General features: G+C 37.0%; 1 protein-coding gene across 10 annotated transcripts in view; it reads left to right on the forward strand.

Moving 5' to 3' along the window:
- Nucleotides 1-27,258, forward strand: part of SACS (sacsin molecular chaperone) — a 55,718-nt gene that overhangs the window by 14,666 nt on the left and 13,794 nt on the right. For 4 of the 10 annotated variants that reach the window (XM_085556662.1, XM_021530626.3, XM_085556667.1 and 1 more), the window contains 8 exons: nt 1,199-1,736; nt 8,086-8,236; nt 10,874-10,961; nt 13,906-13,991; nt 16,344-16,455; nt 17,578-17,724; nt 18,999-20,481; nt 23,926-24,017. In XM_085556662.1, coding sequence (XP_085412788.1) covers nt 1,714-1,736; nt 8,086-8,236; nt 10,874-10,961; nt 13,906-13,991; nt 16,344-16,455; nt 17,578-17,724; nt 18,999-20,481; nt 23,926-24,017 — 2,182 coding nt within the window. In that variant the 5' untranslated portion in view covers nt 1,199-1,713. Of the gene's footprint in view, nt 1-1,198; nt 1,737-7,770; nt 7,890-8,085; nt 8,237-10,873; nt 10,962-13,905; nt 13,992-16,343; nt 16,456-17,577; nt 17,725-18,998; nt 20,482-23,925; nt 24,018-26,559; nt 26,587-27,258 lie in introns of those variants that run through there. The other 6 variants (XM_085556640.1, XM_085556647.1, XM_085556652.1 and 3 more) reach the window with 4 other exon arrangements.

The raw sequence follows: 27,258 nt of genomic DNA on the forward strand, positions 1-27,258 counted from the left end.
TGCAGCTTGACAGCACACATCTTGTCTCACTTATACACTGTTCTGGTGCTACAGAAATTCAGTGGAAATAGTTCCCAAAGGGTAGATGTTGACCTATACTATACACCTTGGGATGGGGGATTAGCTGGGAAGAATTTGAATCCTCTCAGTGGAAAGTCATTGCAAGCTAGTAAGCCTCTTCCCTAGCTGCAAGCCATTTGAATAGAAGGGCAAAATCCTTCTCCATGAATGCTCTGCCCAGCTTGTTACTTTCCTTGATGGCATAGTTTTATATCCAGGCTGTAATACCTAGTGTAGAGGAATATTATCCTAGAACAGTTGCCATTTGTACTGGTTTTGGCTGGGATAGAGTTAATTTTCTTCCTAGCAGCTGGTACAGAACTGTGGTTTTGAATTTAGTATGAGAATAATATTGATAACTTGCTGATGTTGCCACTGTTGCTCAGTAGTCCTTACTTTAAATTGAGGTTTTTCAGTTTTCTGTGCTTTGACAGCAAGGAGGTGCACAAGAAACTGGGAGAGAACAGGACCAGGACAGCTAAGCCCAAAGGGGCTGAAGGGATGTTCCAGACCATAGAACACCAGGCTGACTATATAAACTAGGATGTATTGGCCATGAGGGATGGATCTCTGCTCAGGGATGGGCTGGGCATTGGTTAGTGTGTGGTAAGCAACTGTTTTGTGCATCACTTTTCCTTCTTGGGTATTATTTCTGTCTCTCTTCTTTCTCTCTTTTGTTGTATTTCTTTGCATTACCATTACTTCATTGTTATTAATTATAATAATATTTTCAATTATTAAGCTGTTTTTATTTCAACCACAGATTTTAACTTTTTCCCTGGTTCTGCTTTCCATCCCACTGGGGAGCGAGTGAGCAGCTGCTGGGTGCTTAGTTGCCAGCTGGCATTAAACCATGACACCCATTCAGTCAGCATACTCACAGCTCTGAATGTCACCGTGCTGACTGTATGGCATTAAACTGGAGGGAGGTGAAGCAGGAAACCTCACTGCTCTGTGTCAGCTCTCCCTCCGTGTGCCTACCAGCAACGCACAAGGCAGTTTATAATTAGTATTATGACTCACTCCATACTGGTAACTGCAACTATGCCCTCAAAGGAAATGGCTTTTTCATACCCTTTGGTTCAACGCTGTTCTGTATTAATGGCCCTCCCCTTTTCCCTTGTGTCCCTTCTTCCAGAACTCCTGAGCTGATGTTAAGAAGTATCTTCTAGCAGGTGTGACTGAGAAGACATGTCAGACTTTGGGCTGCACTAATACTCTTCCAGCTGTGCCTGCTTCCAGAAAAAAAATGAAGACAAACAGGAACAGCAGCTTCCAGAATTCCATGCCTTTTCTAGAAGATAAATAGAAATCAATTGCACAAGAATATAGCCTGAATTCAGGCTATATTAAAGAAACTGAACAATACCTCCTTTCTTTCTGAGATCTGTTCTTGATTATAAGAGAATGAACTTCTGTGAACAATTAAGCATGTGGCTTTAAAAGAAAACTGAAGTAGCAAATGGTGATGCACAGAGACATCTTGGGCAGGAAAGTGATGGAGTGAATACTGAATTGACTTTCATATGCTTGGGCTTTCTGGTGTCCACTGAAGAGATGATAAGCAAAAAGGATTAAAAAATAACTTTCTAATTTATATATCAAATATCTGCTTCATGTTCCTATCAAGAAGACATCAAAGAAAAAGAGACGATGGAGATCAAGGATAAGAACAGGTAAAAAAACACCAACTAAGCAAAAAAATCTTCTGAAAAAAATTACTGTTAGGCTGGCATGCTCAAACATCCATAATCAGTAATTTAAAGCAGTCTGAAACTTGGCTAGTGTTTGTACAAAATTGCTATTTTTAAAGGTGAAATGAATTTCTTAAATTACAAAATATTATATAGGTGCCAGATTCTGCTGCATTTACTTATGAATTGTCTCCATGAAATTTATGAGAATTGCATGAAAAAACTCCCGTGATTAAAGGAGTTTCAATTTCAATTTACAGTCTCCATTCACTATAGCACTTTTTGTAAACAAGTGAAAGAGAAAGTTTCCTTCCTGTGCTTGCCTAACTGAATTCAACATATTGTTTCACTGCAATGAATGTATAATCTTGCCAACAGCTAAAATGTAAAGTAATTTCTTTGTGTCAATGATGTCTAAAAATTTTGAGGTAAGTGTTTACTTATTGTAAGTTCCAAAACATAAAGTTTTAATTAGAAATGTTCTTATTTGCCGTCAGTGGGCCTGCAGGAAGAAGACAGCTTCCACTCTCAGGTTTGCAATCTGCAGAATTCCCCTTGATGTGCAATTCTTTAACGTACAGCCTCTGCTTTTTCCTGTGTGTTAAGAAGGGCTTTGCATTCTTAGGCCGTGGTTGTCAGCAGCAGCTGACTACTCTTTCAGGGTCTGTTCCACTGGCTCCCTGGGTAATTCTGTGAAAATCCTTGAAAGTTATGTATTTCCATTGCCAGGTGACTGTGGGATAGAAAATTTGGGGGTTTGAATCTCTCTCTTTTTTTGTAGGTTAGTTAACTAGTCTCTTCTAATGTAGATCTTACACATCTGGGCATCTCTGAGGATTTTTTCACTTCTCTGTTTACCCAGAAGAGGATGACCTGTGTGCTTTCTTCCCCTTTTCCTCCCTTCCTCTTACTAGCCTTACATGTGACTAATGTTTCTTCTTTTGTGCCACCTGTCCTTCTGTTTTCTGAAGCATAAATTGTAGCTTGTATTTTCCTATGGAATTGCGTTATGAGCAAGACAGAACTGATACAGAGGTGGAAAAGAGCTAGGATTATCTGGAAGGATATTGCTGGGTATCATCCACTATCTGATGAAGAGACAATTGCAGAAGTGCTTGAAGTTGTGGTTTTCCACAGTTATTAAAACTACTTGTCTTGTATTTCCTTCTGTTTTATATTCTGGTTTTCTCAAAATACAAAGGACTCTTGACTAGGGTCTAGAAAATGGTATGAAACTTTGCAGCATGATTAGATGTAGTATTCAGCAAAAATAGGGATCAGTAAATACTACTCAAAATGTTTAAGGCATGTGTAATCTAGACCATTTTTGTTACAAAGTTGATTTTCCTCAGTGGAAAGATAGTACTTCATTAACTCTGAAATTAAAATAGGAAAAATGTCTTAAGGTAGTATGGGAAAACCCCAGCTTTGATAACGTGATGAATCTGTGTCCTAAATGGAGGAAAAAACCTAGGTGTGCATTAATGGAAGTGTTTAGGAGCCTACATGAGATCCTGAAATCAATTTACAAATTTAGGCTCTGCTCTTTTGATGTTTCAAGGTTAAAGTGGATGTTCTAAATCTGGCCCTTTTATTGGCGCCAAAAGCCAAAAGAAAATACCACCAGTAATTTAACATATTGCTTATTAAAAAATGTATGCCAACAGCAGCTCTTGCAACACTGTAGTCCCTCCTATTGCAATCCCTAAAGAGCAATTAAAGAGTTTATTTTTATCACTTGGTTTAATCTTTTACATAATTTGAAATGTCACATATTTTGTACTGGTATTTTGTTATTTGTACCATCTGGAATCAAAAACTCTGTAATTCTCAGCAATTTAAATTTGTGGAGTAATGGTTACTGCTCTATAGTTGAGTTGTCTCCTCAAGAACTTAGCTTAAAATAGTATTTTCTTAAAGATGGATCAAAGAAGAAATTTTACTTCAGCATTTGAGATTTTGAAAACTTGTAATTTATTTTTGCCTTCTTGCTTTGCTGCTTATTTGCAAAGAATTAACAGAAACAACTTTTATAGGTTTTTAAACTATTTTCCATTAGAATTTGCTTAATGCCATCAAAGAACTCACTTGAACAATAAAGTAAATCACAGAGAGATCAAAATCATTAGATGAAAATAAGTTTCCGTCTCTGTGCCCTTAAAGATTTTGCTCATTTTTGCTATTCAAAAGTATCCTGTTCTGTTGATATTTGACTTTTAGAAACATGTCAGCTTGAAAAAGGGAGAATACTTCAGTTCTTCAATATTTGACTAAGCTATGATAATGTAGATATTTTGCTTAGAAACTGCTAATAATGGTTTCACATACGGGGTGCAAAGTAGGAGTATTTATTTAAACTCACTGCACCAATCTAAAATAAATAGTTTCATCAAAATATCCAACTTGTTTAATAGATTGGATGAAAAATGAGATTTTTTTTTTTAATCAAACACTTCACATGCCATAGTTTGGGTTTTTTTCTGTCCATTTGTACTAGATAGAACTCTAGCTGGAGAAAGATCAGATGTTTTCTGTTAGTGGAGCTATTCAAATGAAACAGAAATCATACAGTAAGGGGTGGCTTGCCAATGACTAGCACATATGTCATCAACAAATGGTAGACTTATTTTCAAACTTCTTGAAAAGGCATTAGTAAGAAAGGGCATAGCAAGTTCCTGGCAGTGACTATAGACCAGTGCAATCTGTAATGTCTGACTGCTGAGAAATACATGCAGTGCAATGTTTAAAACATCTGTTGGTAACTTTTAAGGAGTTGATTTAAGAATGAAGGTCAGTGCTTGCTGTGTTATAGAAAGCTTTGCTGTAAGTTTGGTGGGCACTGTCTCAAACCCAGATGAAGCTGCTGAGTCACTGCTCCTTGCCTGCCAGCACTGCAGAATGTTCCTTGCTGTGCTGAAAGCCACTGTGCTGCAGCGGTTTTCCTCTGGCAGGAGTGACCTAATCATGTCTGTTTCTTATCACACCATACACCGCTTTTGTAGACTCCATTCTATCTTTCTAATCACGCTGACATGATGGAAGGGACTCCCATCAATCTTTTTTTCTGCTACTGCAGTCTTATTTTAAATAATTGGAAATATGAGGTGATCCTGCAATGCAGAATTTTCTGTCTTCAAGGAAATGTTTCTTTGAAAATGGCCTTCATTTTATAGAAATAATTTAATGTTGCAGAGACCGTTATTTTTTTTTTTTTTTGCATGCCCCTTCTTGTATGACTTATTCTGAACTTATATGACTTCATTCTGAACCACATATAATTTATTTATTGCCACAGGAGAATTTTCCATATGTATTTTTAAATCTAAGTACTGTTCTGCTTTGATAAACGGTTATAAAATTGTTAGCATAGGAAATTATATATATAATATTACAAAACTCTCAAATCAGACCCAACCCTCTTATATCTAAAAGTTTTTTTTTTTTTTTTTTTTTTTTTAATTACCATGGGTAGTCAAAAAATTCCTTGCTGTTGTTAAGGTCATATGATTTTTTTTTTAACATTGTCATGTAAAATAATTTTTAGTAGTTCTGCACAACAAATTTGCACGATATCTTGACATTTCTTGGATTACCCAGCTTCCAAGTTCTCTTTTCAAATGGATGAGATTTTAAAATTTATTTTTGTTGTTGTTGTTGCAAAAATCTGCAAGTTGGAACATCTACTCTTTAATTTTTTGTAGTCAGTCACTGTGATTTCTGTATCATCAATTTCTAGGATATTTTTATTTAGACATGAAGAAAAAGTAAGGGGATCAGATTTTTGAGAACAAACATGGCTAATTTCCAATAGCTCAAGAGTTTAACTCCTTTGTCCAGAACCTTGAAAGGTTCCACTTCTGTATTTTCAGTTCTTCCCAACTTTTCCCTTTTACTGAGACGTCACATACTAGACAGAATCTGTGGTATGCAAAGTGTTTTTCCTTCAATACTAATGGTAAATCATCACAGGACATAATTTGTGAGTATTGTTTTGTCATGTGATGTGGCATAAGTTGGGGAATTTCAGCCTGGCACTGATAAGAGGATGGTCCACGGCCCTGTATGTGTCCCACTCACAAGGAGATATGGTTGTTACTTGATAGCTTTGTTCTTCTCCAGGGTCCCACTCAAACAATTGTGCATACTTCAGATGATGCTAAATCACTGCCATGATTCCTAGAAAAAAAGAAGAATTAGATTTTGCGAATGCAGCTTGGTGGTTCACCAAGGTCTGGAGAGTATTTTAGTAGCTAATGTGGATGGAACTGCATTGGGTTTCAACTCCTTCCATTTTGCCCTGCCACCCTCATTTGTGTCCCTTCTGCAGGTATTTAGACATAAAAATATAAACATTAAGACATTAGAAAGCAGTTTTCTCATTCTTTTGGACATAGTAGGAAAAAATCTGTCATGATGAACTCTGAAGGAGATGTAACAAAATGGGAAGTTAAAAGGACAAAACAATAGAAAATGATAGAAAGATGAACAAAGTCCTAAACCAAAGCAAACAGAGACATCTTGTTTATGTTAAAATAATTTTTGTATTATTTCTGCTGAAAGCATGATCAGATCCACAATATTTTCAACACTTTCTTACAATCCTGTAGAATTAAAGATACAAATATTGCTGATGAATAAAATCAGTTGTTGTAACACTGGTAATCTGGTTGTAGTACTGGTGCCTACCTACTTAGGTACCATGTTTGATCCTGGTCCACCTGATCTTTGCGGGTTTTTTAGCCTTCTATAATTTTAGAGGGTTTTTTTTTTTTTTTTTAGCTTGACACATTTTCTGCAAAGGTTCATCTTTTTCCCCTTCCACAGAAACTATGTTACCTTTGGCTGTCAAGCATCAGTTTTAGCTCCCTGTCACTGAGTGAGGTCTAAAATGTTTTTAGTTTGGTCATGGATTGGAATTGAGGACCTGTTGGAATGAAGTGGAACTGTTGGCTGGAGGTCTGTAGTCCATATTTTTGCTCAAAGCAGGAGGATCAGTATTGGTTCAGGTCAGTCATGTCCCTTTAGACAGCTCCTCTCCTAGTGACAGGATTTTCACTGCTGTTTTGTGATCCTCCCAAGCTACAATTTGTTGTCATTGCCCCTTGTTAGTGTTGCACTACCAAGATGAGCTCAGCTCCATGGCTTTTTGAAACTGCCCTTCAGGTATAGGCAGGTTGTTACCATACTGCACCCTGTAGTCTCATCCTCAGACTGAACAGCCCAACTTCTCTCATGTACTCCTTGTAGGTCATGTGCTTTGGGCCACTGACCATGTCAGTAATCCTCTGCCTGGGAACAAAGTAAGCCCAAAATACCACTAAGTTCTGGTCACAGTAGCTTCACCAGCACTGAGCAGACTCACTTTCCTCAATCTGGAAAGCCTGGTATCCCCCAGCTCCTTTGGAGCAGGGCTGCTGTCCAACTGCACACAGCCCATGGTCCCGGGCACAGAACTTTGTACACGATGAACAGTGGCCTTTCTGCTTCCCCCCTCCACAAATTTCTCAAAGTGCCCCCTCAAAAAAGCAAAGTGCCCCTCAGGCAAGCAAAGGCAAAGGCTCAGCCTTTCAGGAGTGAGAGCACTTTTTTTAAGTCTTGAATGGTATGAGGACTTAACATACACCCTTTTGAGATAGGGCAGGATTTATGACTTTTGACAGGCTCTCTGACAGAGAGGAGGAAAGGTATGTTTCCTTCTGTGTTTTGCATCCTTGAGAAAGCATGAAGTTTATCAGCTGTAGCTATGTGTGCTCCATATGCGTGCCTAAATGCTGTGAATTACGTGAAACACTAGCGTGCTTCCCCGCCGAAGGAGGGATGTGCCTGCGGTAGATCTCACGCTCAGTCACGGCTCACGCCGTACATGCGAAGCTGCAGCTTCTGCCTCGTCCCAGGCGACCGGGCTCTCTCTGCTGCGGCCCTTGGGCCGCGGGGAGCCGGGAAACGCCTCCGTGCCGCGGCTGCGGAGCCGCCCGGGCCCCGCCGCACCTCCGCAGCTCGCAGGGCGGCACCTCCGCCGCTCCCGCCTCCTCCTCCGCCTCCTCCGCGGCGCGGGCTCGGGCGGCGCAGCCCCACCCCTTCCCCGCGCGGGGAGCGCCGCGGGCGGGGCGAGCAGCGGTCCTTTGTGTGCGGCATGTGAGTGCGGGCCGGCCGGGCGGGGAGGCTGCGGCATCGACTTCGCCGCTGCCCCTCGGAGAGCGGGACAGGCCGCCCATCGCTGCACCCTGCAGGCTCCGGCTCCCGTCTCGGGCCTCCGCGGTGCCCGAGGGGAAGCGGGCGGGCGGCGGCGCGGCGAGCCTTTTCTCATCTGGTGTCTGTCGTGTTGCCGCAGGCTGGCCCGGGTGACCGTCCTCCATGACTGCCTGGGCTGCAGGACCTTCGAGCTGCCGCCGTCCGCCGCCGTGCGGGACGTGAAGAGGCGGATCGAGGCGGAGGCCGGGCTGCCCGCCGCCGAGCAGCGCCTGTGGCGCCGCGGCAGAGAGGTGAGGCTCTGTGTCACGCGTGGGCAGCGCGGCGTGCGCGGGTCCTTAGGTGCTCCTCCCCAGGGAAGCATGGGCGTCGTTTGGACGAGCCTCATACTGCTCTTGATGCTGCCAGCTTTTAACATCCGAGTTTTTGTGTCTTTTTAATTTCTTTCTTTCTTTCCCTAAAATTCTCCGTGTGTTTTATGCTAATTTCTCTGGAGAGTTGTTGGGGAGAGCAGAAATTCACCGGAGAGGGCTGATGTGTTTGTTCTGCTTTCCTGCCATTCTGGCTAGTTTCAAGAGCAGTTGATGTCACAGTGAGGTGAAAGTGGCAAGTTGAAAATGGAGGTCTGTCTGGGCACAGGAGAGAGTCGAACGAACGAATGAATGAATGACCTTGTTCTGTTGAAGGCATCAGCCTGGTGTCTGTTTTTCTGTATTGCTTCCTGTGCTTCTCGCTGTGCTCTTGGGAAATGGGGACCTGGCGACCTGGTGAGATGGGATAAGTAGAGGCAGGAAGGCGAGAGAGAGAAGGTTGGAAGTTAGTGTTAAATAGGGCAAGGGGATTTGCAAAGGCATAGAGAAGAGAGGACTCTAGGGAAACCTTATTGTGGCCTTCCTAAATATAATGGGGGCTTATAAGAAAGATGGAAGGATACTTTCTGCCAAGGCCTGAAGTGATAGGACAAGGGACAACAGCTTCAAACCAAAAGGGGGTAAGTTTAGATTGGGCGCACAGAAGAAATTTTTTAGGATGAGGGTGAGAGGATACTGAAACAAGTTGCCCAGAGAAGTTGTGGATTCCCCATGACTTGAAATGTTGATAACCAGGTTGGATGGAGCTTTGAGAGACATGATCTAGTTCCTGTTCATGGTGATGGTAGGAGGGGGAGGTTAACTACGTGGTCTTCAAATGTCCCATTCCAACCCAAACCATTCTATGAGACAAGATACACATGTTGGTTGTATTGCTTAGGTTCTTATAAGGACCTGGGCAACACAAGCTGGCTTTGAGAACTCAGGTTTGCAGCAAACTGCCTGTGTAGTTTATCTTTTTTTGTGTGTCCTTGATTTTGTTCTCACCAGACCTTCCTTTTTTTGGAGGACAAACTCTGTATCACTTTCTAAAATTTGCCTGGAAGCAAAGATTTGACTGCCACAGAAAACTTACCTTTTGCAGGGAACAGTCAGGAAGCAGACAGTAATTGCTTTTCTGTTTGGGTTTTTTATTAATATAATGAACTAGAATATATATGGAAATGTTTATTCTGTACTGTAACAAATTTAAAAATAGTTTATAAACTTTTGAACTCCTGTTTATTGGGATCAAATGATTTTTAAATTTTTGAGTAGTAGAATATTCATCCATAAATGATTTTTTTCCCATTAGAATTGTTATGTTCAATTTACAGATGTTAAGTAAAGTCCACTATCTTTTTCTCTCATAGTTCCTTACTTGATTAAACTATTGATTTGGGTCTATACAATGTCCAGGTTTCTAGTGGTGTCTTGGTACAAAAATTGTACCTTAGAATATTCAGTTACTCTATTCCTTTAATGCTTGGTGATGGCTTCCAGCATTCTGTGGATTGCTTTATATTTTAGTGATTTCAGAGTAGTTATTTATATACTCAATTTTATGTCTTCAGAAAGTTCAACTCAAGTACAGTATTTCTGCAGTTTTATGATAAACTAACTGCTGTTTTGATAACTTTATAAAACTGGTAAAAGTAAAAAATAATGTAATTATTAATGATGTTAAATCATGATTATATACTCTGAATTAGGGCTGTCTTTTATTAAGTGTAGTTAGATTGTAAACATCGATGTCTGTGTAAACACCAACTGCTTGATAGTGATTTGTTTTTATCCATCAAAGTGAGGAAGTAGTCCCAAAATCTACTCTAAACTGAGACTAAAATAATGTAATTTCATGTTGTAAGATTTTGATCTAGTTTCTAATTAGTACAGTGGCCTTCTAAATCTGCATTTGTTGTTGTGTGCAGGATAACATGGGTCACATATGAATCTTAGCAGCACTTGGTATATGAATGAGACACACACTTTATGAAACTGGAATTGCAACAAAACCTCTTTGTGCTATGATTACATAATAATTTTCCCAATGGCTGCTAAGGAATGTGTTGCATAATTTGCCTCAGTTTCTCTATGATGTTCCTGGTGAGGCACTGGAGGTTGGATTTGGTGACTTTCAGTGACCCCTTCAACCTTGATCATGCTGTGATGGGTCTGCATGTAGACATAATGGGGGATGAGGCTGTCAAATTCTTCAAGGAGGTTTCTCTGACACACTTTTGTCTCTGCACAGTGGCTTGCCAGCTGCTTTGAGCTGCTATTGCTTAGTTCAAGCTTCCTATGAAATTGCATACCCAGATGTACTTGTGGAGTATACAGACTATGTTCTTCCTGTATATATTAATTTTTTTTTGTGGACATGCACCTTAGAACAATAACTGCTTTAGTTTTATGCTTCCAGAACTTCCCTGAATACAAGCTTTTTCAATTGTAGAAACAAGAGGCCATGGATTGCTTTTAGTATGCTTCTATAGGCGTTTTTTCCACCTCATATGTTTTGGTCCTGTTATTATCAAACTGAAACTTCTGACCAAGATCTGTCTTTATTTTTTCCTTCAGTTGTCTGATGATATCAAGATTGGGGATCTTCAGAAGTCTCAAAATCAAGTTTTTCTAGAGCTTCAGTCAAAAGGGTTGAAAGGAGGAGGTATGGAAAATATTAGTCTCTGTTTATAAACTGGAAGCTCAAAATATTTTCTGATGCAATATGGAGTTACTTGAAATTTTTATCTTTTTTAAATGGGAAGCAATTATTTTTCATGTAATTCTTAGTTTTGTCACTTGTTCTTTTCATTCTGCTGTAGAAAAATTAAACTTCTCTTTTTAAATGCCTTGGTGTTTACGTTTTTCCTGTTTTATAATGTGTAGAATTTAAGTTATTGCTGTCTTTTGGAATCAGTAAGACTTGCCTTTCAGTAGTGTTGTAGCTGCTTTGTCTCATATAAAATAATCTGGATACCTGAGACAATTCAGATACTGAAAGGATATCTTTTCAGTAAACACCATGTGAAAAAACTATAACACTGGTGAAAATTTCTGGATTTCTTCTGTTGATAGCTTGGTTTTCTTTTGATTCTGTCTGTGGTTTACATTTTTATTAAAAAAAAACTGAAGATGTATCTTTTCATATAATATCTTGCTAACTGAATATCTTCAGAAATACTCTAATTAAAATCTGTCATGATTATTTTATTTGGCTGCTAGCATTAAAATTCTTCTCACAATAGCTTTATTGTAAGGCAATGAAATAAATGCTAATCAGATGGCATGATGAAGAAAACCCCTCTTTTCATGGAGATATTTTATTTGATCTCACAAAATATTGTATTTCTTAGCCTATTCAAGGCATGTATATGCTGGATTATGGATTTTTAGTGAAAGAGGGAAAAATTTGTATATTAGCCAGAAGTTCATGTTCACATTCTCTAGAACCTGAAGTGATTGGAAGAAACCTATGAAAATGGACCTAATTTCTATGGCCTAATGGTTCTGACATCAAACGTTTTTCTTTTTGTCTTTCTTGACTGTTTTGCTGTGTGTAGGCTGTGGTAGACTAAATAAAGACTTATTTTCTGCCATGCAGCTACATAGAGAAAAAAGTGTAGTGGCCCTAAGAAATCTTTAATGGGAAAGAAAAACTGTTGCTATATATTTGTGCCTGAGATTGGAGATTTTCTTAGAGATACCACTGTAAGCAATCTATGTATAGATAAAGTGCTTAACATTTCCTGGCCCACAGTTCTGATGTAAGTTGATCTAAAACATCTGAAGGCTTTAGTATCAGCCTTTTGTGTTCATTCTGGACCCTTCCAGTTCAGAGATTTTTCCTTACAGCAGGTGAATCAAGAAATGCCCTGAATTTCTAACTTGGAAGTGCATGGTCAGTAGGACCAAGCACATGAGTTGCTGAAGTGCTCTGAGGATTATCCATGTCTCTTTTGCGTTCCTTCATTGCTGGTGTCTGTCAAGTAAGGCATAATATTTTCATATGATCACAAAATAATTCATGTTGGAAGGGACATGAGGTTTTTACTCCAGCCTGCTGCTCAGAGTGTGGGCAGCTCTGAAGTCAGTCTGGGCCACTTGAGGGTTGATCTGGTTGAGCTTGGAAAGAGGAGGGAGATTGCACAGAGTTTCTGGGCTCCTAAGTGCTTGACTGTTCTTATAGTAGAACAAGTTTCTCCATTAAATTTGTGGTACCAGTTTTGTGTTAAATATGACCAGCTCTAGTACTGAAGTTTAACCTTTCATAGGATGCAGTAAATAATGACCAATAGCCAGAGTAATTATTGTGACATACATAGAGCTCTGCGCTTAAAGAGAACAAAGTCTATCTTCATTCCTATCACTTAATAGTTATTTTTCTGTTTCTGTGGTGGTTTCCATGGTGAATGAAATGTGTTGTTTAAACATTTCCACCTGCCTGTCCAACTTAGAGAAGATCAGTTTCTTCATTTTAGGTAATGTCTGTTGATCAGTTCAGCTTATTTTGGAGGTATGCGTATTGCATGTTGACTTTCATATACTTCTGTATACTGCAAAAATAACAGAAGTTATGAAATACTTTACACATTCAGCTGTCCACTGCAATTTCTTGCTTATTTTTTCATTGATGCTATTAAGTTACTTCAAATAAAGTGATTCAAGAAAATTTTAAAGACAAAATATTTGATGCTTTTACTTGATGCTTTCTCAGCAAATAGAACTCTTATTTGTCCAGTTTTTTCCACTTTGCTTTTTTATCCTCGTGTTTTATTCCAGAACATACATAATATGTGGGTTTGAATCTGTGTGCTTCACAAATGTGTATATGGAGAAGAGAGGGAGAGAATAACTACTTGTTAACAATTTTAAAAGGAAGCATTAGATGGGGCATCATCAGAGTCTGTTTTCCTTGTGAGGATTGCACTGTTGCCATTTGTTTGAAGTATGTGTTTTAGAGGTTTGGTTTAGGGAGCTGCCCTTTAGTCTGACTGGCATTTGAAATTAAGAGTATTTCACCTTTCATTTTGTAATAGACTCTTTCTCTTGGAGCAGATAATGCTGGGACTCTTTTTCTTCCAGTGTTAGGCCCTGGCAAAACCAAGGCTGGCAAAACCAAGGCTGGCACCAGGTCCGTGCCCAGAGTATGTCAGAACAGGAAGTGTACACTAGAGCCAAAACCCTCTGTGCCTGTGTGTGTAGCTGTCAGTACAGATCATCAATGGCTGTAAAACAGTTAGAGCCACTGCTGCCCTGGAATACTGTCCTGCTACTTAAAAAGTAGTAGTCCTTTAGAAACTTGGTTTTGAACATCAGGTAGTTGGAATTGTGGTATAACAGTTGTAAAGACTTAGCCCCCAAATTTATTTAATATAGGTATGAAACAGCTTGTTGACTTCAACAGCAAGATTGCTGTTTTACCTTCTTTAATTAAAAGATTTATAATGTAGGATTGTCACAGCTGATTCTGGAAAGACAAGATTTTACAATAATAAGCCCTAAATTAATTTTAAGAAATTATTGTTTCCAGTAATTGTTTAGTATTTTTTAAATCTCAAATTAAGTGCATAATAGCATAATACACAGCTTATTTATTTATTTGTTTTTAGGTCGTTTTGGACAAACAACTCCACCACTTGTTGATTTTCTAAAGGATATATTAAGAAGATACCCAGAGGGAGGACAGATTCTTAAGGTAGACAATAAGTAATATTTTTAACAGTCATTTAATATGAATGACATAAAGCCAAAATTCAGCCCTTCCCAGCAAATCTTGTGGTTCTTTTATCTTATATTCACTGTACTACAGAAGATATGTGTGTCCATTTCTGTGGACAAGGCAAAATGAGTTGTGTGCTTCTTGTGGTTTTTTTTTTGTTTGTTTGTTTTTTGTTTGTTTTTTCTTAAAAAATTTCTGAGTTTGCTCAGTAGAAGATGAATTGTGTGATTTATCATAGCTTTCTATGATAATGTCTGCAAATGGAAGTTTGATTTTTTTTTTTTTTTAAGAGCATCTGGGGTAATTAGTTGGATGTTAAACTTCTCATCCAGCATGCTTCGTCATGTGGGTGGTAGGAACTTAATTTTCTTAGTATATGGAATACTAGGTTCTAACAAATGGGATTTGATATAGATGCATGCATGCATTCAAAACACTCAAATACAAATGTTGACAGATGATGACAGTTCCTTATGTCTGTTGTCTTGTTTGCAACCATGGAACTAGAAGCTGATTGTGTTTAGTGGGAATGCCCAAGATAAGCATATTTTCAACTGTTTTGGCAAATTTCCTCCTGAGTATGTTCTGAGCAGTGTCTGTATGTAGGAGGGGTGCTTACATTTTTATTATTTCTCAGTACTATTTACATCTGTAAAATGCATTTGAATTAAGAAGGGTTCAAATCTCCTCAATATTTTTAACCCAAACTTTCATTCCAACATGAAGAAATAAGGAAAGGTCCTTAGAAATCAGATAAATTTAAAAGTAGAAATGGTGCTATTTTCATAGTTTATCGTTTAGGGTTAACAGATTGTTTGAGAGAGATTGCTACCAGGAATTTTGCTGATACCTTACAATTTATTTCAGTGTTTTGATTCTTCAGATACAATACTGTTAGAGCTAAATGTAGCAGTTACCTCATGTGCCACAGCATGAATGCAAGTCTGACTTCATGGTGATTGCCATACTTAGTATTTAATATTTCTGGAAACTTTGGGCTATCTTACTGTTTCTTCTTGAAGGAATGTCATGATTGTTCTTTTAGAAGAAGAACTGCATATAAATATCTTGTAAAGATTCTTTAAGCATTTGTTCTTTATGCTTAACTGTAGGTATATTTTTTGCTATCTCATAATACTTCAGAACTATGTAGAAGTGACAATATAATATGCATTATAGACTGAACATACTATCAAAAACTGCAAAATAAAAAGGCTGTAATTTTGGAACCAGTTATTCGATAACAGTGAGCTTATAGTATAGTCTCAGTAGTATACTTGAATGCAACCTAATCTGAAATACTTTCTGCTAGTTAATGATTTTTGAAGTACAGGTTCATCTTGCTATCAAGTCTTTTATGTATAACTGGATGAAATTAAAATGTGTGAATACATTGCATATTATGTATCTATGTTGCTTTTCAAATACTTGCTTATACCAAACTTGCACACTCCCACATAACAGACACACATGTCTATGTGTCTGGAACCCTGATACGCTGTGATGATTCAGTGTAAATAGACCATTGTGTGAGGCTGTAATCCTGTAGGTATTTATAATCAAGCTTACGTGTCTACTGTTGATGGAAACAGGACTGGATAGGCCTATTTTGTTAATGGTCGTGTTTACAGAACTAGTTTACTGACATTTGAGTTTTCTGTAGCTCTCACCACTGCTAATGCTATTTAACAAATACTCAGCCAGTCTGTGGGTTGCATTCAGCGGGGGTGTTGCTCTGTTGGTTAGTGACTTAGGGGGCTACTGGTCAGAACTGTTTTGCAGCCCTTTGCTGCAGGGGTGTTAGAAGCGTGAGCACCATGGCCCAGGACTGGTTGGTTCATACTGTAAAATGTTAACTTTAACCTGCTTCAGTTGATGTAAAGAAGAGTGCTGTGCATTACTCTTTTGTGAATGGTTGCCTCACTGTTGTTATGCAGCTGTTTGTGAGGACTTACCTACTACACTTCGATAAACATGAAATTCTTTTTTTCTCTTCTTACATTTGCTTTGTTTTGAAACTTTAACAGCTCTGATTCTTAGGATAATATAGTAGTAACAGTTTAGTAGCTTATTTCTCAACTTTGTGACTGCTTTTGTGTGGGATTTGAGCTCCAAATTCAAATAATACTTATAGTATTTGTCTGAATATTTGTTTATAAGGATACCTATTCTCATGCAGGTAAACTGGATAAAACCATTCTGGTTGAAACGTACAAAAACAGTTATACTTGAGAAATTTGCTTGTTTATTTTCTACTGTTTAAGTTCGAAAGCCATTGCTAAAATATGTATTACTGCATTATACTTTGATTTATTTTGTCTGCTTCAGGAACTGATACAGAATGCAGAAGATGCTGGTGCCACGGAGGTTAGGTTTCTATATGATGAAACTCAGTATGGAACAGAAACGTTATGGTCAAAGGACATGGCACAATATCAGGGTAAGTATAAGTTTTATTAAATTTGGACATTATTTTTCAATATGCATGTTGTCTGTGGTTAGCTGTCCTGGCTATGTCCCCTCTGAGCTCCTTAGCAGCCCCAGCCCACTTGCTGTTTGGGCCACATGAGAAGCAGAAAAGGCCTTGGCTCTGCTTCAGCTCTGCTCAGTGATAACTAAAACAGCCCTGTGTTATTGTCACTGTTTCCAGCACAAATCCAAAACACAGCCCCAGCTACCATGAAGCCCAAGTCAGCACACCAGTTTTTAATGTAAAGAAGACCTTTCCCTTTACATTTCAGCATTCTCTAGGCAGTTCAGTTTTCTTCCTCATCCCTTTTTCTCTTGACCTAATGCCCAACTTTGCTCCATGTTGTCTGTACACTACAAATCCAGTTTCTTGAAACTTTTAGGTTTTTACATAATTTATTATGGCTGTATGAGATAAAGGTCAATTATGTATTTAACTATTATTATTGTTATTATTAATATTATTTTAAAAATTATTTAGCATAGTCATCCCAAAAGGCATTCAGCTGTGATTTGAAGTTTCAATGATGGATGATCCATTACTTTTTTTTACTGGCTTTTTTCAGTTGTTAATAGCCTTATTATGTGTTCTAATATGAATTTGTCTGTCTTGCTTTCTAGACACAGGTTATTGTTTTATCTTGCCTTATATTCCCTTCCAGTGAAGGTATCTTCAGACTGTGACTAGTACATTTTTCAAACTTTTTTTTGATAGTCTGAACAGATTGAGTTTAAGCTTTGTGCCACATGACACTTCTTTCAGAAGTTGTTTTCTGCTTTTTGTTCAGTTTTTCAGAATAATTCTTTCAAAGTATGGATGCAAGAATTAAATAACACATCAGAATATAAATCTAAGTACCATTTACAGAGGTAAATTCATCTCCTTGCTTTTGTATTTTGCTTTTTTTATTTTTTTTAATTACCAGGCATAATTTGATGTCAGTTTAGAGTCATAGCTTCCCCATTAAATTTGCACATGCATATACTTCATAGAAATGCATTCTCAGGTCTGTGAGTTCATTTCCTAAAAATTTTAAACATTAAATAGTTTTCTTTTTCTGTTATCTTTTTAACTTTTACCTGTTTATTATAGGGCCAGCATTTTATGCATACAATGATGCAGTTTTCACCCCCGAGGACTGGCATGGTATACAGGAGATAGCAAGAAGCAGGAAGAAGGATGATCCCCTGAAAGTTGGAAGATTTGGAATTGGCTTTAATTCAGTTTATCATATAACAGGTAATCTTAGTAGTTAGTTATTTTAAAAATAAAATGTTGACGTTTAAAATAGTTAAATTACTTTAGATATTCATAAACATGTAATATTTTCTCTCTTATGTGTTTTAAAATTAGTTAATGGCTAGATATTCTTACAAAGCATTCCTATTTTTCTCTAATCCTATAAGGTATCTATTTGATTTTGAAGGTGTTTGAATAAGATTGTTCTATTAGTATCATTATGTACTTAATCCCTTATATTGAAATGAACATTCATTTACACTGATATTTCAATTATACATTGCTGCTAATTTTTTAAAGGCTCATGATATAGGGTAGGTATCCAGGTAGAAGTGTGAAAGTTCTACTCACTAGACTGAAAGTCTTCTGCAGGTTCTTTGTATAATTAGTGATTTTTATTTATTGCTAGAAAAGATATTATGTAATAGAGGTATATTCATATTTACACTTGAAAGAAGATAGTACATACTGTTTTGCAAGCTCTTAATATTCAGTCTTGAAATCTATTATTCTCCCAGAATGTATTACTGTGGTACAGAAGCATAAATAGTGCTTACAGTCTCCACGGTTATCATAGTGCCAGATAAGAGGCAAATTTTTGCCAAAATTTTTTACTTTGTGAAGAGAATTTCTAAGACACATTATATTTTTAACAATATTTTACCTAGCTGAACATGAATGAAATTAATACATTCAGTAGTTTGATAATTCTGTGAATTTGTTCTTTTAAATATACAGAATTACTGTCTGCCAGTCTTCAAGATCTGCGAAGTATGAATCTAGTAGTACACACATATAGTAAATTAATTTATTGTTTTTTTCCTTGAAAATACTGGAAACATAAAAGTATGTAGTTGAAAGAAATTGCACTTCCTGTTGCTCACTGTCTGCTAGAACTCAAATGGTTGAATGACTATTTATATATTCAGCTGCAGAATAGGTGTATGTTTGTTTCTTCTCTGTTAGCAAGTACTGAATTATGTTATCAGAATCATAGAATCATGTAGGTTGGAAAAGACCTTTAAAAACTTTGAGTCCAACCATAAGCCTAATAGTACCAAGTCCACTAAGTCATGTCCCTAAGGGTCACATCTGCATGTCTTTTAAATGCCTTCAGTGATGGTGACTCAGCCATTTCCCTGGGGAATTGTACTTAGTGCATCACAGTTTTAGAATATTTTATTCTCACCTTTTTCAAATTTGTTTCTTAACACTGTATTTTTAAAGTATGTTGTTTTAGAGTTATTAATAATTGTTCATTTTCATGGATGCAGACGTCCCTAGCATCTTCAGTGGTGACCAGATTGGAATGCTTGATCCCCATCAAACCCTCTTTGGACCTCATGAGTCAGGCCAGTGTTGGAATCTAAAAGAAGATAGCAAGGAAATAAATGAACTTACGGACCAATTTGCACCTTTCATTGGTGTATTTGGCAGCACTAAGGAAACCTTTAAGAATGGAAACTTTCCTGGTACATTTTTTCGTTTCCCACTTCGTGTGCAGCCTTCCCAACTGAGCAGCAATGTTTACGACAAACAGAAGGTTTTGGAGCTGTTTGAATCCTTCAGAGCAGATGCAGACACAGTGTTGCTTTTCCTGAAGAGTGTTCAGGATGTTTCATTGCATGTTCGGGAAGCTGATGGAACAGAGAGGCTGTTGTTTAGAGTAACTGCCAGCGAGAACAAGGCCTTGAAACATGAAAGACCCAATTCTATCAAAATCCTGGGAACTGCAATAAATCAGTATTGTAAGGGAGTTCCAAGCAATAGCGTAACATGTGTGACATACCATGTAAATATAGTTGTAGAAGATGAGAGTGTTAAGGATGCACAGAAAACATCTTGGTTAGTGTGTAATTGTGTGGGTGGTCGAGGAATGTGCACAGAACTGGATTGTTTAGCTGATGACTTGAAATTTGTTCCTACTATTGGAATAGCCATGTCTTTAGCAACTAACGAGGAGGAAAATGGAGCTGTAGCAGACTTTTCAGGAAGAGCTTTCTGTTTTCTGCCTTTGCCTCCAGGTGAAGAAAGCAAAACTGGACTTCCAGTTCATGTCAGTGGTTTCTTTGGTCTCACAGACAACAGGAGGAGTATCAAATGGCGAGAGCTGGATCAGTGGAGAGATCCAGCAGCTTTGTGGAATGATCTTCTTGTGGTAAATATAGTACCTAAGGCATATACCACCCTTATTTTGGAAGCTATCAAACGAATGGAGACTGAGAAGAATTCAGATTTTCCATTGTCACCTGAAAGAATATATAGGTTATGGCCTGATGAGAACAAAATCAGGGTACCCTGGAAACCAATTCTAGTACCTCTCTTTAAAGAGCTGCTCCAGCATACAGTTATTTACTCAGTGAGTAATCAGTGGATAAAGGTGGATCAGGTGTACTTTTCTGAAATGGATGAGAGTTTGGAGTACACACAGTCTGTTCTCAACTACCTCCAGAATTCAGGGAAGCAGATTGCTAAGGTACCAGCAAATATTGCTAATGCAGTGCATCTTACTATTTCTACTGCTAAAGCTGTGAAAAAAGTGACTCCTGCTGTAGTGCGGCAAGTCCTGAGGAAATCTGGGCACATTGGACCTGCTGAAGAAAAGCTTCATCTTTTAGAATTTGTACTTTCTGATGGAGTCTACAGTGAACTGATTGGATTAGAGCTTTTGCCTTTACAGAATGGGAATTTTATTCCTTTTTCCTCATCTGTGTCAGAACAAGACATAGTTTACATAACCTCAGAAGAATATCCCAGGTATGCTTAATTATTTGGGGAGGGAAGGTTTTTTTTAGGTTTTTCTGGGTTTTTTGGGTTTTTTTGGTTTTTTTTAAAATTTATATGTTAAAACAGAGCTTCAGACTGTTCTTTGCTTGTCAACAAACAAGGTATGCAGCAGCCTGCATTGTGATAAATTAAGGCATAGATAGAACTCAATTTTCTCTATATATGTATATGTCTGTGCATATGTCTCATTTGAAAAGTTTGACACCCATTTGTCATTAACCCTGTATAAAAGAATTGTGTGATCTGTGCTTTAAGAGAATACCTCAGGATAAGTTTCCAGTTAATTTTCTTCTTGGAATTACAAATACGAGAAGATTAGAAACATACATACTAGGAAGTTCATTAAATTGGGTAATGCAAAGGGCTTTTATTAAACTAAAGGCTTGAAATTATGTCTGGCTTTTTTTTTTTTTAATCACAACACTTAATTTCAGTGAGGTAGTACTAAAAACTGGTTTCAGGAAATAAGCAGATATTATGATGGGCTGTCTTTTGCATCTGCTCTCCCTTTGTTCTCTCCAGTTGCTCTGCAATTAGTTTTTGTCCTTGCTTATTTCTCAGCTGCATCAGTGCTCCAATTTGGTTCTCATTTCATCAGCCAAAAGCACTTGCACTGACACTGGGGAGGGCATAGCAAATAGCAGGCTAGCTGGAATGAACGAGCTTGGGGTCCTTGGGGAGAAAGCATGACTCCTGCTTTTTATGTCTATACTGGATTTTGCCTGTATTAAATACTTGTTAAATATGGACCATTTTGCACACAATGTCTAAAGACAGGAGGCTTGAAGTCACTCAGATACACCAGATGTTTTCTCTTAAAAAGTGCTACTTCTGTGCATGATTACAATGAGCCCTCCTTCTCCTTTGCCTCAGAGTTCCACTAATTTCCAGACCCTCAGCTTGAAAGAATGTGACACTTAGTATATGTTTTGTTGCTTTTACTGCTAGTGGACTGTTTAAAAGGGAAGTTGAGGTAGGTTGGAGTGTGCCCATATAGGTGGTATTAAGGTATAAAGTGCTTCAAGTGAGGTCCTTATATAAATTGTGTTTTGACTGTACATACAGACAGCATACAGAAGCCAATCTTAAAGAAAAGCAGTTGGATGCAAGTAACTTTTCTTCCCATGTTTCTTGAAAACAATTTGCATATCTTCAAGCCTGCTGCTGTTGTTTTTCTGTTATATTCTAAACAGAATCATGGAATGGCTCAGGTTAGAAAGGACTGCAGGGGGTCATCTGGTCCAACCTCCCTGCTCAAGCAGAGCCGTCTCAGAGCACATGGCGCAGGGTTGTGTCCACGTGGTTCTTGAGTATCTCTAGTGAGGGAGTTCCTCCACAAACTCTATGAACAATCAGTACTCATTCCAGTACTAGGTCATTGTACAGTGCAGAAGTTCTTCTCATATTCAGCTGGAACTTCCTGTGCATCAGTTTCTGCCCATTGCCTCTTGTTGTATTGCCTGAATCCTTGGCACCACAAAAAAGGGCCTGGCTCCACCCTCATGACACCCCTCCCTTCAGGTACATATAGACATGGATGAGGTCCCCTCTGAGCTGTCTCCTCTCGAGGCTGATGAGGCCCAGCTCCCTCAGCCTTTCCTCATAAGAGAGATGCTCCAATGCCTTAATCATCTTTGTAACCTATTGTAAATGCAGGTAAACTTGGTGGGAAGAAATGATGATGTCTGATTCTAGTTCAGAAGGCTGAATGATTTCCTTATAATAACTATACTATAATACATGAATATTAAATATTATTAATTAATATTGAACACTGAAGATTTAATAATTAACATTCAATAATAAATATTACTAATAAATATTAAATATTAATATTAATATTTAAAGAGATACTAAAACTGCATACCTGCTTTTTCTAACTACTCTAACTACCAACTCGTGACTCTCTCTAGACACAGGTAGATTTGATTGGCTGTCAAGCTCAAACAATCCTTACCAGAATCCAATCAAGTAATCACTCCATGTAAACAATTCTCCAAACACATTCCACATGAGAAAAACAAGACTAGAAATAGAAATTGTTTTCTCTTTCTTCTTTCTGTGCTCCTCTGTGAAAAAATATTGAGAGAAGAATGTACCTGCCACAGTAGCCCTCTGCTGTACCCACACCATGAGCTCCATAAATTTAAACCCATAGTCAAAAACCCATAATCTTTTCTTGATCTAAACAATTCAGGTTATTTATCAGGAGATTAAAGGTACTTGGGGCCTATGATTCTGGTGTCTTTTTCTAAAAAAAAAAAAAATGTTTTTTAGCATCTACTGTGAGGTGATTTATCTTTTGTTGTTCTTTCACTTTGTTAGTCCTTCTAGAAGTTAAGCCAGTATAATAACACAGAAAACATTCCCTTGATGAGACTAACAAATTAGAGCCCTGCATCCAACTAGTCGTAAGATACTTTTTTTGAAACTTAAGGATACCACTATTCCTTATTCAGTTCATGTTCCATTGGTAATGGACCGGGTTTGATTAGTCTTATAAAACTGAGACAAAAGCATATTCTAATAGGCATAAATATCCTTGCTAGCTGTGATGAAACAGGAATTTGAAATAGTAATGCTTTCTTTGCCTCTCTTCTTGCCTGCATGAAGTATCTTTAATTCTAATGTTTTAAGTATGATAAATTATGTATGTTAGATGTTTCAAAATCTTTTCAATTTAGGATATTGGCTCTTATTGAAATTTGGAGCCTGCTAAGAAGGTAAAATCAGCTCTTAGAAATTTTCTTCCTGCTAACAATGGAAAAACAAGATTCTGTATTGATTTATGTCTAATGAACATACCTGTGATCGGAATTAAACTGGATATTTATTTTTTATTGCACACAAAAACCAAAGCCCTGAAAACTAATTTAGTTTTAACTGCCAAAGTAAAAGAAGTGGAGGATGAGACTGACTCTTGGCACAGTAATTTTAAGTATTGGCTACAGATCTTCTGAAATCTTTAGATCTTTTCAAATCCACAGATCTGTGTGACTTTCTAGGATTATGTGTTGTATGTTATGTAAACCTTTCAAGCAGAATTCTAGGAGATATAGAATGGTATTCTAACTTTTTTTTTTTGTTAGAGTACAAATAGGCGAAAATAGTTTTTTAATTCCAGTTGTTCTATCAAAGAAAACTTGCTTATGCCTGCTTTGAAAAGAAGAGTAGTTGAAAAGATTACTTTCTTAATGCTCTCTGCTTCTAAATGTATAACTTTTTTATTTGCCAGAAAATACCCACTGAAAGCCCTAGTCTGCATATGCACATGATTGCTTTGCCTGCTACTCTGTTCTACCATGATGATTACCATGCTGGTGATGTCTATACAGTAAAACAAATAAATGAGGCTTTGATAAAGTGTTGGGGGCCTTTTTGATTTTGTTTTTCTCTTTTTTCATGGTGTGCTAGATCACTCTTTCCTGGCCTGGAGGGAAGGTTACTCTCTGATGACCTGAAGCCTGAGGTCCTTGCTGCTTTGAAAGAAGCTGCCAAAAGCCGAGGTAATGTGTTACATAACTTTAAGTGGTTCAAACAGACTAGCTCTAAACCCACGTTTAAAGTAATGTCTCTTGAAGCTGAGTTCCCATAAATAAGACAGTCATGTAAAAAAAAAACCCATTAAGATATGATAGACTTCTTTGAATTGAAATGGCGCAAATGAAAAATTATAAATAAAGAAAAAGGCAAAGGAAGAAGGATGAAAATTTGTGATAAAATTTAGTAAAATTTATTCAAGGATGAAGAATTTTATTCAAGTACTATTCTTCCACCTAAGAAAGTCTTAATTTTGTTTTCTATTTATAATATTTGAATATGCAATAGCTGTGTCATGGTTTTAGTACTGTGGATCATCTTTTAACTCACAGTTGCAGGTGATCACTTAAGTACATTTGTTTTTAACCAAAACATTTGTTTTAAATCAGTTTAAGTGTCTAGCCTCAGGCACACTGTAGATCAAATAATTTTATTATGTGTTTCCTGATTCTTAGGTCATGGTTTATGGTTGTGTCAGTGTGGACCTACTGAAATACTCCCAGTCATGGTCAAAAGACATAGTGAAGGAATTTGTTTTATCTATACCTCTATGTTTAACTGTCTGCACAATTATTTTTTTTCTGGTATCCTTCTCAGAGTTTATTTGTACTTGTCTTTCCACCCTTGTGTTTACCATTTGATTAATGAATTTGAAGCCTAAATCTCAGAAATATTTTCACATAAACACAATTCACAAACCAAGACACTTCTTGGTTTATTATATACTAATACTATTTAAAAGTAAACTGTTCTTAAATGTCTAGAAAATGTACTTTTCAGGAAAAGAGTCTTATCTCTGTTTTTTTAGTTACTTGATTCATCAGAATTCTTTCAGACTGAAGATGTTAGAACTAGATGTAAAATACTGTTATTCACAGTCTTGATTTTCTTTTCTTTATATCCTTTATCATGACCTTCAGTCATTTAGTCTGTTTCTTCTGAGTTTTGACCTTTTTCTCCTTCAACACTTTAAATCTTTCCTCTTTATTGTTCTTTTTGTTGAGTTCTAAAACTCCTCCTTTCTCCATGTTTTGATCATTTCTTCATTATCAAAAACAAAAGAAAAATAGGGTCATTCTGAGGCAAGATGATAAATTTTTAAACTATAGCAAAGCATCTATGAAAAAATGAAAATAATCAAGTGACTTTTTGCATAGAGTAAAACATCTACATATTTAACATAAAATGTATTGAATATATTAAATCTGTGACTTTGATTCAATATGAAGGACATCAAGTTTGAAATTATTACAAAAAAACCCTTTATTTTAAAAATCATACTTTTTAAAATTGTATCAGCAAATTAGATTATGGATGCTATGTCTGTTCATGCAATAGAATATGCTTAATTTTTTTTTCTCTACTGTACTGTTTCCCTCAGTACTGTGTTTAAACAGAATGCTAAGTGTTGAAAGTAATGACTACTTTAAATTGTGTATCCAGACAGGGAATATTTGTAATCTAGAATAGAATCCTAAGGAGCTACTGTTTAATAGTACTTTTTAAGGAATGTTTATATATAGGCATGAAGACAACAACAGCGAGGTTAGATGAATGAAGATTTTATGCAAGACAGCAATGTTAGTATTGAAAAATGCCTGTTCTGTGTGATGAAATCTTCAGCTGATTTTTGAGATGTGCTTTCCTAGACAATTTCCTTCGAGTCAATGTCACAAAGCAATCTAAAAGCAGGCTTAAATTAAAAAAGAGAGCTAAACAACCAAAAGGAAATGCCTTTTGTATACGCCTGAATACATCTTAAACAGAAAACACAGAGGTGACAGAAACAGAAAAATCCCTGTATGCTATTAAACCAGTCCCTTGCTGAGTTCTAGGACATTCCTTCCCTTGCAAGCTTGGTCTCATAACTGGAATGAAGTATTTCTAGTCTTTTTAATTACTGGGGAGATACTAGGTCACATTGAAGTCTAGCTTTTGTCTCTCTTTTATTCTTGCAGATTCTTTGAATGATGTTTTTCTAGGGACTTGGTCTTGGTAGTATGCTTCTCATTCATTAAAATGACATATTTTTTGTAAATAAATATGGCGAGTAGTCTTCTAAATGTTCTGAGAATTATTAAATACTATTAGATAATCCTTTAAAAGATTTAGGTGTCCTACTTTTCATTCTACCTCCTCCTAAATTATTCTTCACTTAATGATTCTGCGTAATTGTAGAACTGCACTGCCATAAAAGTTGTATGTTACTATAAATAGTAAGTATTAGAGGGGGTTTTAACAGGTTTAGAAATCTTAATATGTCAAGAATTTTATTTATATAGCTGTAGAAATTCCATGAGAGAGATTTCTAATACAGTTGCAGAAACAGAAATGTTTTATATTGTTTCTTTGAGTGCAATTGTTTTTATTGTGTTGTTGAAAGACAAACAGATCTGACTTTTACTCTCCTAAAATGTGAACTGTATTTGTCTAGTTAGTAACTGTTTCTTTACTTAGTGTATGTAGTTCACAGGATGTTTTCTAAAAGTGGATTTGATTGTATTCTAGCACAACAGCTTCTCTGGGGATTTTCAGGTATGGTTATTAATTGAAGATGTACTGGTTTGGATTGAAGCTTGATATTTGTGTGAATTTGGTGATTAGCTTTTCCTATTGCCCCAGCTTTCTTTTAAAAAAACTTGCCAAATAGTGCTTCCAAGAGATAGCAACCTAACATAATTAGGAAAAGATTTCTAAATATAACTGAGGGGAAAATGTATATTGAGGAAGAAAACCTTGTAATTATGGTACATAGAGATTATCAATATTTTCATTGGTTTAGTTAGTTATATTAATTTTACATGCAGGAAAACTTCCAGTACTTTGTCATTATCTGTATAGTTTTAAAACCAGCATTTTTAACTTTTGTTCTCAAATTACAAAAATGGGATTTAAGTTTAGCTTTTAAGTAGATTCTTATCTTCTGTGGACTCCTTTTTGCAAGTTTTCCTCACTTTTACAAGGCTGATGTGTTCACCTGTTTTTCTGTTCAATAGAACTATCAGAGTCTGTAGCTTGGTAGGCATGAAGTGAAAGAAAAAATACTTCTTCTGAAGGATGTCTATAAATGCTCTTAATCTTTATTTGGACCGTTGCCTTCAAGGAAATGGCAATGTTATCTAGATGTGTGATGAAAGATGTGAAATTCAAATGATTGTCTTACTTTCACTTCTGTCATTATTTCTGATGTGTTGGGAAGTAGTGGTA

Source organism: Lonchura striata, chromosome 1 (assembly GCF_050655825.1).
Source record: "Lonchura striata isolate lonStrDom1 chromosome 1, ASM5065582v1, whole genome shotgun sequence".
NCBI lineage: Eukaryota > Metazoa > Chordata > Aves > Passeriformes > Estrildidae > Lonchura > Lonchura striata.